This window comes from Euprymna scolopes, chromosome 25 (assembly GCF_053919585.1).
Source record: "Euprymna scolopes isolate OS-2025 chromosome 25, ASM5391958v1, whole genome shotgun sequence".
Classification (NCBI taxonomy): Eukaryota; Metazoa; Mollusca; class Cephalopoda; order Sepiida; family Sepiolidae; genus Euprymna; species Euprymna scolopes.
Genome location: NC_136506.1, coordinates 29,812,986 through 29,826,666, shown reverse-complemented (window position 1 = coordinate 29,826,666; position 13,681 = coordinate 29,812,986). Strand labels below are relative to the sequence as shown.

The 13,681-nt window shown below is 35.0% G+C and overlaps 1 protein-coding gene across 9 annotated transcripts in view; it reads right to left on the bottom strand.

The window, feature by feature from the left end:
• The window catches only part of LOC145247308 (uncharacterized), a 537,232-nt gene that overhangs the window by 52,039 nt on the left and 471,512 nt on the right, over positions 1-13,681 (bottom strand). For all 9 annotated transcript variants that reach the window (XM_080108929.1, XM_080108932.1, XM_080108933.1 and 6 more), the window contains one exon: positions 1,161-2,182. In XM_080108929.1, coding sequence (XP_079965055.1) covers positions 1,161-2,182 — 1,022 coding nt within the window. The remainder of the gene's footprint in view (positions 1-1,160; positions 2,183-13,681) is intronic.

The window sequence follows — 13,681 nt, the reverse complement described above, 5'->3', positions numbered from 1 at the left end:
TCAAGTAGTTTTATTTTCATATAGAAAATCATTTTTAAGCGATTAATGGACATTCGTAGGCATTACAACATCAATGTCGCAAGTTTGAATTATGTTGAGTTAACTCCCTTGTGTTTTCTTTAAGATTGTTTTCAAAATGGCGAACAAGACAGTCGCTCTTTACTTACTTATAAAATGTGATTTTCTTATTGTTATGATGTAAATGTTGGAAAGAATAGCAACACTCACAAAGAGTGAAATGAATAATATATTAAACAGAAAATATAGAAACGATGTTAATTGAGTGGAACTCCGCTCAAATGAAGGACAAAGTTACTACTGTCTCTCTCTGAGTCTTGGGTTCAGACTGCTGAAAAGCAGAACCTGATCACCGGAGGTGACGTCAGGAATAGTCCGTTGTCAGAACCCCAACATTTAAACAATAAAACTAGTTGATCAATTTACGTGACTTTTGGAATACATACAAAATTTCAACCAGATCAACTCAGTAGTTTCTGACAAAAACTGAAATGAACAGACTAAAAGACAGGCCACAAAAAATATAGAAATTTTCTTTGTTATTATTTGGATTCATCAGACTACTGCTCTCATCTTAGGTGTGATTTTTCACAATATTTCAGTCGATGTAACCTCCGACCTTCTTCAGGTGTATCTTGTTGAATTCGGAAATTTGGACGGAATTTCGAACGGAACCTTTTATTTACTTCACGAGGGTAGCATGCTTTTGTTCCGTCAACCATGACTGGATAGAGGTCTTAAGTAATTCGCAATTGTATTTTTCGGTCGCCCACACTGAGGATTGAACCTTCCTTCAGGAGAATATCACTTTTTACAATTGATTTTTCCAAGTACTCTAACCACTGCGCCATGGGCCCACAATAATACGAATAACTAATCCTCACCTCAAAAACTCATAAACGTTTTCTTTGTTATGTTTCGTAAATTTAAAATAAAGGTCATATAAGTGAAGAATGTATGCAAAAAAAAGTTTTAAGATAAAATAAATTTTTATTGATATTTTTAAGATTCAAAACGAAGAAATTGGTTTGGATCCGTTAAAGTCATTTGCCAATTCATAAAAGACGTTAAGAAATTCAGAACAATATGAACAAGAACATAACGAGATCACAAATCAACAAACAATAAAAAAATATACTCACTTCTTGTCCGGAATTAGATGAAATGTCCTCAGGATTAATAGACATTTCATAATCAATCCACAAATCACTGGAATCTCGAGGTATATGATTGGCGTTAGGATCTTCCAAATCAATATTAGAAGGCAGTGCATCTTTGTAAAGATCTCTAGTGAGTCGCGAAATCTCAGGTTCTCGAAGACTACACTCTCCATCAGCTAAGTAACCTGAAGTAACAGTGTCACATTTGCTGGGGGTGGATTGCGTAACAGACGAACACAAACAGTCGCCACCGTACACATTGACGGTAGACAAACGGCTTTTCCAGCCGGACACTTCAGGGCTGGTCTGTGTCGAGGAGGAGTTGAAATCGGCACGATGACAGTGATGAGAATCAAGTTCTGGGTGTTTGTCGGGAAGGAAAACATCTTCTGCGGTGTCGTAGATGTCAGACGTCTGAGAAAACTGATGATAGAGCTGATAGTCCGCATCATCCTCTTCATTATTCATCAATTTCGAAACCTGGATTTGTCGCGCTTGACTAATGCTTGACGTACTAGAATAGCTATCTCTGCTCTTGGAGTTTAAGTACGACCAACGGAGATCACTGACTGATCTTTGGCTACGATTCCAACCTCGATCCGCATTGTCACTGGATACAGACGAATCTACGCTAGTGGCGATAGTGCTCGTCGAAGGTTGGGATGCAGCAGTATGTTGTTCGGTGTTCGTTTCGGGCTCTATAATAAGGGACCAAGGTTGTGAGCTTTTGCTCGCTTTGAACTTTTGACGTTTCTCCACGGCAGTTAAGGACTGCTGAGATTTTGGTAAACTTGTCGTCGAACTTTCGTCTTTCTGAGTAGAAGGAAAGGAATCATAATAACCCTGCTCAGCTAATGCTAACTGGTTGTCTGGAGTCAAAATGCTATTCGGTATACTGTCCACCGTGTCTGCGGAGGCTTTGCATGCAACGGCTGCCCGCATCGAAGAAAGGAACCGTATCCCATGCAGGTAAGGGGACAGTCGGGGGGTGCGATTCCAATTTCCTACATAACAGAAAGAGAAAATACACATGCCACACAACAATCAACAGAATTGCAAGCAAAAAGAAAAAAAAAACACAAAAAGAAAGAAAAAAAACGAATAAAAGAAATGAAAAAATAAAAATAAAGATATTTTGGTACTTGTGCAGAATGTGAACCAAACGTAACTGATCGCTCGCCTTTGCTTGGAACATGACATCAACTGTCGGCTTTTGCTGAGCATTGCTGATTATCAAAGCTTGACAAACACTACTCAAGGAAAATAATGGAGAAAACAATAAAATCACGAGGAGTATAAATTTAATGCAAATCTGAAATATTTGAATTTTCAAAACTAAGAATCTGGCAATATGCCTCCTAAAATCCCTTTAAAATATTCCAAACAAACTGAAATTTAATGTATTTTTATTAATTGCTGTCTAATACCTAGCGTTACAATCTTGCAAAAATCGAAAGTATCTAAATTTTTGCAAAGAAATCCCACTCCCTTTAAATATAACTTGAAAAGACAACTGTTGGAAAGCTCCTGGTTGGTCCTATTGATCCCCCCCCCCAGTATTTTCCACAAAAATCGTCTGCACCTTTACTGCGCATTGATCAGTGTCTTGCATCAGATTAGTCACACTCGAGCGGATGACGTCATGTTCCGAGCCAAGTTGAACGGACGGTTAGTTACATCTGGTACAATTCTGCAAAAGTACCGATACTTTAAAATCATGCAAATTAGTTTTTATATTATTTACTTATTTTTTAATTAAATTCGTTAATAAAATTTGGAGGTAGATCATGGTGGTTTACGCTACAGACCACTCTATGGTACAACCAAGAACCACAAATGGTGGTCCATTGACAAATATTTGATTTTCAGTGGGTTTTTTTTTTCTTGGAAGTTAATTCAGTACTTGTTAAGATAAAGTCAATAGACCGATTTAAAAAAAAAAAAAAATGTTGTTTTAAGCAAAAACACTATTACGTACTGAATTATCATGCCGAAAATAGTAATATATCCAAAAATTACAAAAATGCATTAGATAGAAAGTTTAGAGTTAAAAGTAATTTGTAAGGAAAATTGGGCAAAATTGTATTATAGACGCTATAAAGTAGACACAGACACACAGGGGACATAACTCGAAACGAATATTTTAGATTTCTTGTTCATAGCAGCTATATTTGTTGTCTATAGCGAGAGACTATTTTACTTAAACATCAGTTGTTCTACTTGATGAATTTTCGTAATTTTTGGATATATTACAATTTTCGACATAACAATTAAGTACATAATATTGTTTTTGCTTAAAACAATATAATTAAAAGTCGATTTGTCGACTCTCTTACCAAGCGCCATTAATTCAATTTAAAAAATACATAGAACATTTTGACCTGTATTGGGTTTCAGAATTGCTTTTAGATAAGGATTAATAATTTGATATTTGAATTACATTTTTCATCGTGCATGTTATTATTATTACAACGTTTTAGTTAATGTAACCCCCCCCCCATCTTATTCATTTAACAAGCCTTATCTATTTAAACAATTGTTCCCATAATCTGATCTCCAACCTTCTTTAGGCGAAATTTCGTCACCCGAACGAACCGGTATGAAATTTCAAATGAAATCCTATAAGTATTTCTCAAGTTCGACGAAACGCACCTGAAGAACGTTGGAGGTTACATTTGTAGAAACGTTGTGAAAATAACATTTGAGAACAGTAGTCCGAATATTCCAAATAAAAATTCTGATTAATATCTGAGGATAAGTGTTCAAAGCTAAATAAAAATACGTATGTGGGTCATGTCTTTTGTTTTGCAACTTAGTTACCTCCCTTTGGTTTTGTTTAATACTTATCAGTTCTCGAACTAAAAATGCATATTTCCATTTATTTATCTTATCTTATTCTCAGGTATGGGTCAGCATGTTATTCCATGTATTTTTGATAAGAGTACAGAATAGTTAAAACTCGATAATTCGTATCCCACCCAGCTTAAAAAAAAAGAAAAAAAAAAGAGATTGATACAATTTTTATCAAACGCGTTAGAATAAAGTTTTCTACTTAACGAACCAAACTTTAACATTAATAACATTTTTTTTTCACTTATTTTCTAATTTCGAATTTTAATGGTCGCCACAATGTGCCTATATTTGTTGCCCGCTCTTAAAAGTTTAATGTCGAGAAGATAGATTTTATAAAATAAAAAGTGTTATAAACGTTAAAACTTGATTTGGTTGGTTATGCAAAGGATTTCATTCTAGGATGTTTGATAAAAATTATATACTTTTTTTTTTTTATTGGGGGTTGGGGAGTTCGAATTACTGAGTGTTAACTATTCTGAACCTTTACCATATTTTCAAATATATTTGTAATTAAGAAATCTCTGATAATCAAACATTTGCCAATAAGCTTCCAGTCATGCTTCTTGACTAAACCGGCAAGTGGCCTGTAGTATAGAACGCCATGGATTAGATACTAAAAGAGGATTACATTGTTTTTTGGACTATTGTCTTCATGATTGCAATACATTTTTAACATTACATTTCACTCAACGTGTCCTTCATTTAGGTATAATTGTTTATCAATTATGACTTCCACGTATTTAAGTACAACTTTGTAGCTGAGAGCCTCCTTATATCTGATGCCCAAGATCGCTATGGGCATGGCATATGCCTACATTAGGAATGGCTTTCCATGTGATAGGGACATTTCCAGAGAAGACACTAAATTACACTATATGTGAGTATATCTGAGAAAATTGACCATATCTTGTTTGTTCATCCTTTGGCTAACACTCTAGCCTGTGGAGACTTTAATGTTCACAATGTAGAGTGGTAAGCCCACTCAAACAAGGCAGATGATGAGAGGAGATTCTGTCACGATTTCTCCATTGCTTATGACCTAACCCAGACTGTTCACAAACCCACCTGTGTGCCCAACACTGACAGTCAGTATGCAAGTCTCCCAGACCTTTTTCTCACAGCTTGCCTTGAGTTATGTTCATCTTCCGTTCCGTCTCCAATGGGATCTTCCAATCACTCGGTTGTATCAGTTAAGATAAAAATGAAATGTAATAAGTCCTCAGACGTACCTCTCCATCGTACAGTATATCGATACTCTATGGCTAACTGGGATAGGCCCTGTACATTTATATCAGATCTACCTCTGCATTCCATGTTTAAAAAGAATGTATCCTCCATAGTATTAAACCTGATGGAATGGTTAATTGTAGGTATAGAACGCTTTATACTCCTCAAGAAATTCCAGCAATAACCTAACAGCCAACTGTGGTTCTCTCCAGAATGTGCTGCTGCCATGATGCACAGAAACCACTTTTTCCATTGCTTCCAACGTAATAGATGTACTGAGGCTAAAGACGCTTTCAGGACTGCCAACAACCACTGTAAAAGAGTAATAAAGGGCGCGAAAGAGTTCAGTTCATTAAGTCCAAAGTAGCTGGGCAGTGACTTGGTTCCCACCAGTTTTGGTAAATAACAGAGTCCTGAACAGAAGCATGTGCTCTATCCCAATCATCATCAATGAACCAATCTCATCAGCATCGGACAGAGCCAAATTCTTTGCAGCTAATTCTACCTTATGCGATTAAGGTCACCAACCCCTCAGATTTCCTCTTGTATCTGAAAACACGCTATGCGACATACAAATATCTGTGTTGCCAAGCTAATCAAAAAACCTTGATTCCAGTAAAACAACTGGTTCTGACAGCATTCCAATTATAGTGCTGAAAAAACTTCAACCAGAACTAGCTTCCATACTTACAAAGCTGTTTAAGCTCTTAAGAATTACTACCCAACACTCTGGAAAACCTCCTGTATTTAAGAATTCAGGTGATCAGTCATCTCTCTCTCAGTACAAACCAATAAGTCTCCTGTGCATCATGTTGCTGGAATCTGTGTTTAATAGAGAAGTATTTCACCACCTCAGCAAAACTAACCTTCTTAGTGACATGCAATATGGCTTCCATTCTGCTAGATCTACAGCAGATGTGCTAACAGTTATATCTCATAGCATTAGTGAATCTCTCAACAGAGGCTTCCTTTCTAGGGCAATTGCTCTTGACATATCAATGCCCTTTGATAGGGTTTGGCATAAAGGTCTACTTTACAAGATCCAGCTACGGTATAGTTGGAAATGTCTTCTCAATTATTAAATCACTTCTGTCGGATAGGTTCATAAGAGTAGAGGTTGATGGGCAGAAATCAAAAGCTCATATTAATGCTGGAGTCTCTCAAGGGTCCATCCTAGGGCCAACTCTTCCTAATCTACATCAATGCTCTCCCAAATTACACCTTTAGATTCATAGATATTTATGCTGACAACACTATCATCTATGCCAATACTTCAAAATCAGTAAATGACCAAGTTCTGATTCGCTCTCCTCTGATCTTGAGCACGTGGTACAATGGGGGAAAAGGTAGCTGGTTAATTTTAATGCATCTAAAACCAAGCTTCTATCTTTACATCATCAACGTTCTGATCCCTGCCTGGCATCAATTGAAATGAATGGTTTTCATCTTGGGAGACTCCATCTTCTGACAGCTTCTGAGTCTGACCTTTATGCCTGATCTGAAATGGAACACGTACATTAAATCCGTTGCTAAGGTTGCTGGAAATTTTACCGCTTCAATAGATATTTCACTGCTGATGAAATTCTCTACCTATATGAGAGCCATGTACGTTCAAGGATGGAGTACTGTTGCCAGATCTAGGCTGGAGCTGCTAGAAAAACCTTATATTGCCTTAACAGAGTTTAAAATAAACTTTGTAGCATAGTGGGGGGGGGATGACCTTTTTTCTTCTCTGCAACTTCTTTCCCACAGAAGAGACATTGCCAGCCTTTCTCTGCTCTATCATTATTTTCATAGCAAGTGCTTTGAGTTCCAATCTATGGTCCCTCCTCGCCAAACTTTCACGAAATACACTTGTCTAGTTGAAATCACTATCAATAATTTCCCCACTCTTTATCTAGGCCTAAACATAAACGTAGATCCCACAAACAAAACTTCTTTCTTAGAACAGCACGCCTGTGGAAATGTATTCTATTTCCCTGCTTTCCAGCTGGCTACAATATGGTCATCTTCAAATTCAATGTAAACAAATTCTCGATGAGCCGTTCACTTAAGTAATACAGCTTACCAAATTTCCACTACTAATGATTACTATGATATTTTCCTTTCGACTACTGTACACTTATTAACCCTTATCCTCGAGTGGCCTCCGGGCCCGGATAAGTGGTGGCTCCCTGGTAATTAAAAAAAAAAAAAAAAACTACCAGTAAAACAAAAATCTATAGATCACTTTCTCCCACAAGAGTGTTTTTACGTTTGAGTAAATATATGCACCTTTAACGTGCGCATTTACGGCAAATAGGGTAAAATAACAATTCTATAGTTAAACTAGTATGGGTGCCCGGCGTTGCCCGGGTATTTGGAGATGTATGCTGAGCAAAAAAAAAAAAAAAAAAAAGTGGTCAATTTTTTTTAACTTTGACCCCTATTATGACCCCTTAACATTTATTGTTTTGAGCTCAAATCAAGTTATTAAGTTAGATCCATGTCTAATGAACCTATATCTAAAATTTCAAGTGTTTAGCCCGAAAATTGTCGGAGGATTTTGGTAGAGTTTTCAAAGGTCAAATCGTTTAACTTTGACCCCTTAATCGCCAAATTTCTGTCCGAAAACCAATCACATCGATTTTCCAAATCTCAGTACCCTGTACATCAAATTTCGAGTCTGTAGACTTAAAATTGACAGAGTTATTGTATAGGGAAATGTAGACACACAGATACACACACAGACAGACACTTTCAGTTTTATAGATATATAGATATTTAGAGATTTATAAAGAACCAGAATCGATAATTGTATCGGAATTGGAATCGTCCCATCACTAGTACATACTAATCTAAGAACTCTCAGCCAATCTCTCAATGTGGTCATACCATCAAAGTCTACTATTCTGCACACATCTTGCTATAATGTCTGGATTTAACCTGACAACATAAGGATGAGCAAACGTCTTAACTGATCTTTACTTCTCCATATTGTATGAAGACTTTTCCGAGTTTATGCCATGGAAATATTCATAACTTGAAAACTATTTATCTGACCAAGTTGAAATGCATGCATGGTGCTTACGGGGTGTCGTATTTCTGATATTTTTTGTTAAATATAAACTAAAAATAAAAATGTATCTATATATATATATAAATGATAATAAACTTTAAAGAATAAAAAAAAAAAATAGAATAATTAACCTTTTTTATGATGGGTCTAAAACTTTTGGTTATTTGAAGCCGCCATAAAAAAAGAAATAAAAGAACTGCCATCTGTTAGCATAGCTAAAAAGCAATCGTTCGTTTTGGAAATTAGAAGAGCATCTCACCCCTACCCCCCGGGGCAGCTATACTCTGGTAAGTTGCCCGTTATATCCTACATTTTTTTTTTTAATTTAATTTTTCAAGTTGGATGCAATTTTTGTGGTGCACTAGTTTATTAACAATGAAGATACAGAACAGTAAAGAATGGATTTCTACATAACACCATTGTTCCAGCGCGGTTCGTGTTCTGCATAAATGCCAAAGCGTGTTAAGGTCCTTTCCTGATTCTGGTGAACTTGAAGAAAGAATCTGATTAACTTTAATCATCCTTCTAGTATAAGGGAGTACCTGAACAGATAAAATAGTGTATTAAGTTTTGTAGGCCTGTCAAATCTCTTGAAAGTATTCACAAAACCTACACTTATTCTTCCCAAAGAGCATCAGATCCATGCATTAAATTTGAAAATGGAAAATCGAAGTTCCATTAAAATTTCGACCTTGTCCAAACTTTTCACGGGTCAAGGTCATCTAAGATGCTGGACTTGATTGGGTAAAAAAGTTAGCACCAAAAATACGACCTTCATCTTTTTATGTGACCGTAATCTACATATCCCAAAATTAAGTCAGTTCTTTCCCACAGAAGAGACGTGCGAGCCTTTCTTCATCATTATTTTCATGGCAAGTGCTCGTCTGAGCTCCACTCAATGGTCTCCTCTTGCCAAACTTTCATGAAAAACACTCGTCTACCTGAAATCACTATCAATAATTTTCCCTTTTAACTTTTAATCTGTGCCTAAACCAAAACGTAGATTCCATGAACAATATTGTAAGCAAGTTCGGTGATGATTGGTCAAGGAAAGTGAACGCTATGCTGTACAAAAAAAAAATTGTCCAAAAACATAACCTTGGAGGTAATAATCAACAGCAGTACATATTTGAATACTGGGAGCAGGTGGGGATAGGGGCTAGTTACACCATAGATCAACAATATATGCGATATGTACTGAGAGAAAGATGGGGGGGGGGGAACAAAAGTATCTACGAAGTACAATAGTCCAAAGAGAAATATGTAAATGATGCTTAACTCCTAATGTTAAAAATCGAAAGCAAAAAGGAGACAGACTATTTATGAAAAAGTTTGTTAAAGTAATCAAGGTACAGAATAATTAACAAGTTCCCCCTCCACATATTAAGAATGGGTTTCTAAATTATTATTTAAAACCTATTCCTAACATAAAGAGGTGGTGGTGGGAGGGGACCTTTGTTAACTATTCTGTTCCTACACCGTTATTCTCTGCATGTATAGATAATGGCTGAAAAAGCCACTTATCAGTTGGGTGAGAGTTCAAGATGGAATAAAGTGACGGTTAAAAGAATTTAATATTCAAGTCGAATAAATGAAGGGGAGGGTAAAGTTTGGAAAAAAAAGAAAAAGATAGGAATTGGATGAAGGTTGATTAAGATTTATTCTATGAAAGACAGAAATATAATTTAGAGAACTTTCGGGAAGAAAATCTAGCGATTCCTGAAAGACACGTTCTATGTATTACAAAGGTCATTCCAAAAGTAAAGCCTCCTATTTTTTATCTGTCCCCCCCTCCGCCCCGAATGTATCAGATAGGATTAAAAATTGCATTATTATGATGACTGAACTTATGCATTTATGACCCAAAAGTTACATCTCTTTGTTACAGATATTAAAATGGTGTGAGACCCTAAAACAAAAACAAACTTATGGACATGCATCAGAAGCAGAGATACGTCATTGAATTCCTCCATGTAGAAAAAAATTAAACCAGCCAACATTCACCGTCGCCTGTTGAACATTTACAGAACTGATGCAGTTGATGTAAGATCAGTTAGGAGATGGGTTCATCGATTTCAGAGTGGTGACAGATGTGAGTGACAATGCCTGCTCTGGACTTTTACAACTGAAGCATCAAAAGTTGCAATATTTTTTATATAATGAGAGGGTATGATTAAAGAAAATTGGAAGGTTCTATATAGACACTGGCGAGAGGAACTAACCAATCAAATGGCGCCACATTCTGCTAGCAACCAATCTGAAACCAGAATCACTCAATAAAACATACTGTATATTTTAGAATTCCCACACACAATTTTTCGTGTATACATAAGAAATCTTGCTCTTCGTCTGAAAATTTTTACAGTTCCAAACGTATACAGATTAGCTACCCACTAAAGACTATTTTTCATCTCAGGACCTATACAGGTTAGCTATCTATCGGAAAGTCTTCTACAATTAAACATGGCTTCCAATTCAAAAGCTTGATTAAGTGCATTGAGAATGGTGGTAACTATGTAGAAAAAAAAGCACAAAAAAGGTTGCTCATTTTAATGGTACCACTCCCATCTTCATAGCTCTTCAACGTTTTAGTATTTTTAGTTTAAAAAAATAGGAAGCCTTACTTTTGTAACGACCCTTGCAGTATTTGGATTATAATTTGGACTATTGTTCTCATCTAGGATGTTATTCTCACAACGTTTCGGTCGATGTAACCTTCGACCTTCTTCAGATGCAATTTGTTCAATTCTGGAATCTTTACGAAACTTCCAACAGAACCGATTATTAAATATACGAGGGATAGCTTATTCTCGTTCCACCAGAGTCATCTTAAGATTCTCCGACATCCATCTTGAATTATGTTTTTTTCTTCTTTTACTTGTGATATGTTTTTTTAGCAATCGCATAGCTTGAAGTAAACTTATTCGTTCAAAAATTCCTAATATCAAATACAGGAAAATATGGTAGATCTCTTATTTTTTTCAAAAACGTTTTCGTGCCTTTAAAGTGTATAATCAAGTTTAAAATAAAGTTATTTTTTTCGTTGTCTGTTATCTTTTTTTTTTTTTAAGAGAAATTTTTTTGTTATCTTGAAGCGGTTAACTCTCAAAGAGCAAGCTATATTTCATTAACTTTTTTTTTCTGTTTTTTTCACAGTGGTTACAGGTCAAATTGGTTCACTATGCAAATTATTACTGTTCATCTCTTTCGTATCGTTTTTTTTTTTTTTTTTTTTTTCAGAATGGTGGTGGGAGGGGATACAATTTGTTGGTCAGCAATATTTTATGTTGGATATTATAATGCGTTTCATCATTTGTTTCTTACAAAAGAAAACATACGCCTTCTTTAAGATTATCACTAACTTAAGTCAAGGTGGCAATGCACCACCCCCACATCTTCTGAACAAATTGAGAATGAACTTAGCTACCACCTGGATTTTGGTTAAGGGGATAATGTTTTTCTTGAAATTGCTGAAAAAGGCTAATTTTTAAAAAATCATAATTTGGGGTATTTAATAATAAAAAAAAAAATCCATCTAAGCATTGAAAAGTAATTTTATGTTTTTGTTCTATATTACTAAATAAGGAATCACTTCCATTTAAAATTCAGTTAGTATTATGCATCTATAATTGAGAAAAGCCGTTTTCACTCCATTTCGATATTAGATAAACACGGCATCACGTTAAATTCGGTGGCCATTTTGTTTTGTTTCAGTTTATTGATATAACGTTAACACTTTTTGAGCATGCTTTTCTCAATTTTAGATGCATAATATAAATTTGATTTTTAATGGAAACGATTCCTCATTTAGTAATATATAATGTAAAACTTATTTTTTTCTTTATTAAGTCGTGGTTATAAAAACCGTTAGCAATTGACAAAGACTACCTAGCTAATTAGGGAATGCATAAAACTCAGGAACATACTGATGATTAGCCACTACAAAACTCCAAAAATGTGACTGTGATATATGTTCATTTACACAATCCTGAGGCAGTATGGTCAGGACTGCAGAACACAATGCTAAAGGAGATCGCCTGTACATCTTTGAACAAACATTGGTGTGATTATGTAGCGGGTCTAATGTGAATGTATATGGTCGCAGGTTTGGTCTGTTCAGCCACAGCACAGGACGATAATTAAGTATTGCGGTGGTGCAAGAACCATGAAATAATCTGTAAGCAACACAAGCAACTGTTACGTTCTGGTAAGTAGACAGCAGATGTAATCCAAGCAGATCATATACTCCAGAGGGGACAGGGTTGCGGCAGGGAATATGTAGTATATATCTGACGACATAACATTGTAAACGCCCAAGATAATCAGAGAACACCTTGCTAACTACGGAAAACACTAGGGACCCATATTCCAAGTGGGGACGAATCATTGCCTTGTAAAGCCTAGTCAGCAAATCTTATTCATGAGGAATTCGGTAGTTCATATATACAGCACATAAAGCTCTCTATTGGGTATATAAGACAAGTGGTTGTCAAACCTGAGATTGCTAGATATTATTACTCTCAGATAATAACATTTTGAGAATGGCATAATTGCCTAAATAGATGTTTTTCTTGTGTAATTCCATGGCCATGATCTTTTATAAACTGTCAAAAAATATTGCAATTTTTTATTTTTTTTTGCATGGTGGACTAATTTAATTTGCTTTGTCACCACTGCAAAAAACAGATAAACCTAATTGATAAAATATAGCCGCACTTTTTAGGATTAACCGTCTCAAGGTGGGCAAAAAAAAAATGTTACGAATAAATAAAAATACAACATTGAACAAGGCAAAAATTAAATAACGACATAAAGTAAAGCATAAAATATTACATTAAGCAAACATTAAAAAAGAAAAAAAAACAATATTAAAAAACAAAAACATTAAATCAAATAAGCAATAAAATAACAACAAAAAATATTCTCATATGTAAAGAGTTGAGCATTGCTTTCTATAAAAATAATTAGGTTATCCTCTAGTTCCACGTTTATATTTTTTTTTACTTCCGGTTTCTGTTAACCGTTCTGCTTCATGATGGATGTTCTGGAAAAGTCCCTTCTAATTAATGTTTACCAGTTTTAATATAAGAAAACGAACTGGACTTTTTTTTCAGAATAACTGAATATTTTGAAACTGGTAAACATTAATTAAAAGGGACTTTTCCAGGGTATTTATTGTGAAGCAGAATGTTCAACAGAAACCGGAAGTTAAAAAACTTAAAAAATTAAAAATAAACTTTAAAAATAAACTTTAAAAATAAACTTTAAAAATAAACTTTAAAAATAAACTTTAAAAATAAACTTTAAAAATAAACTTTAAAAATAAACTTTAAAAATAAACTTTAAAAATAAAAAATAAACTTTA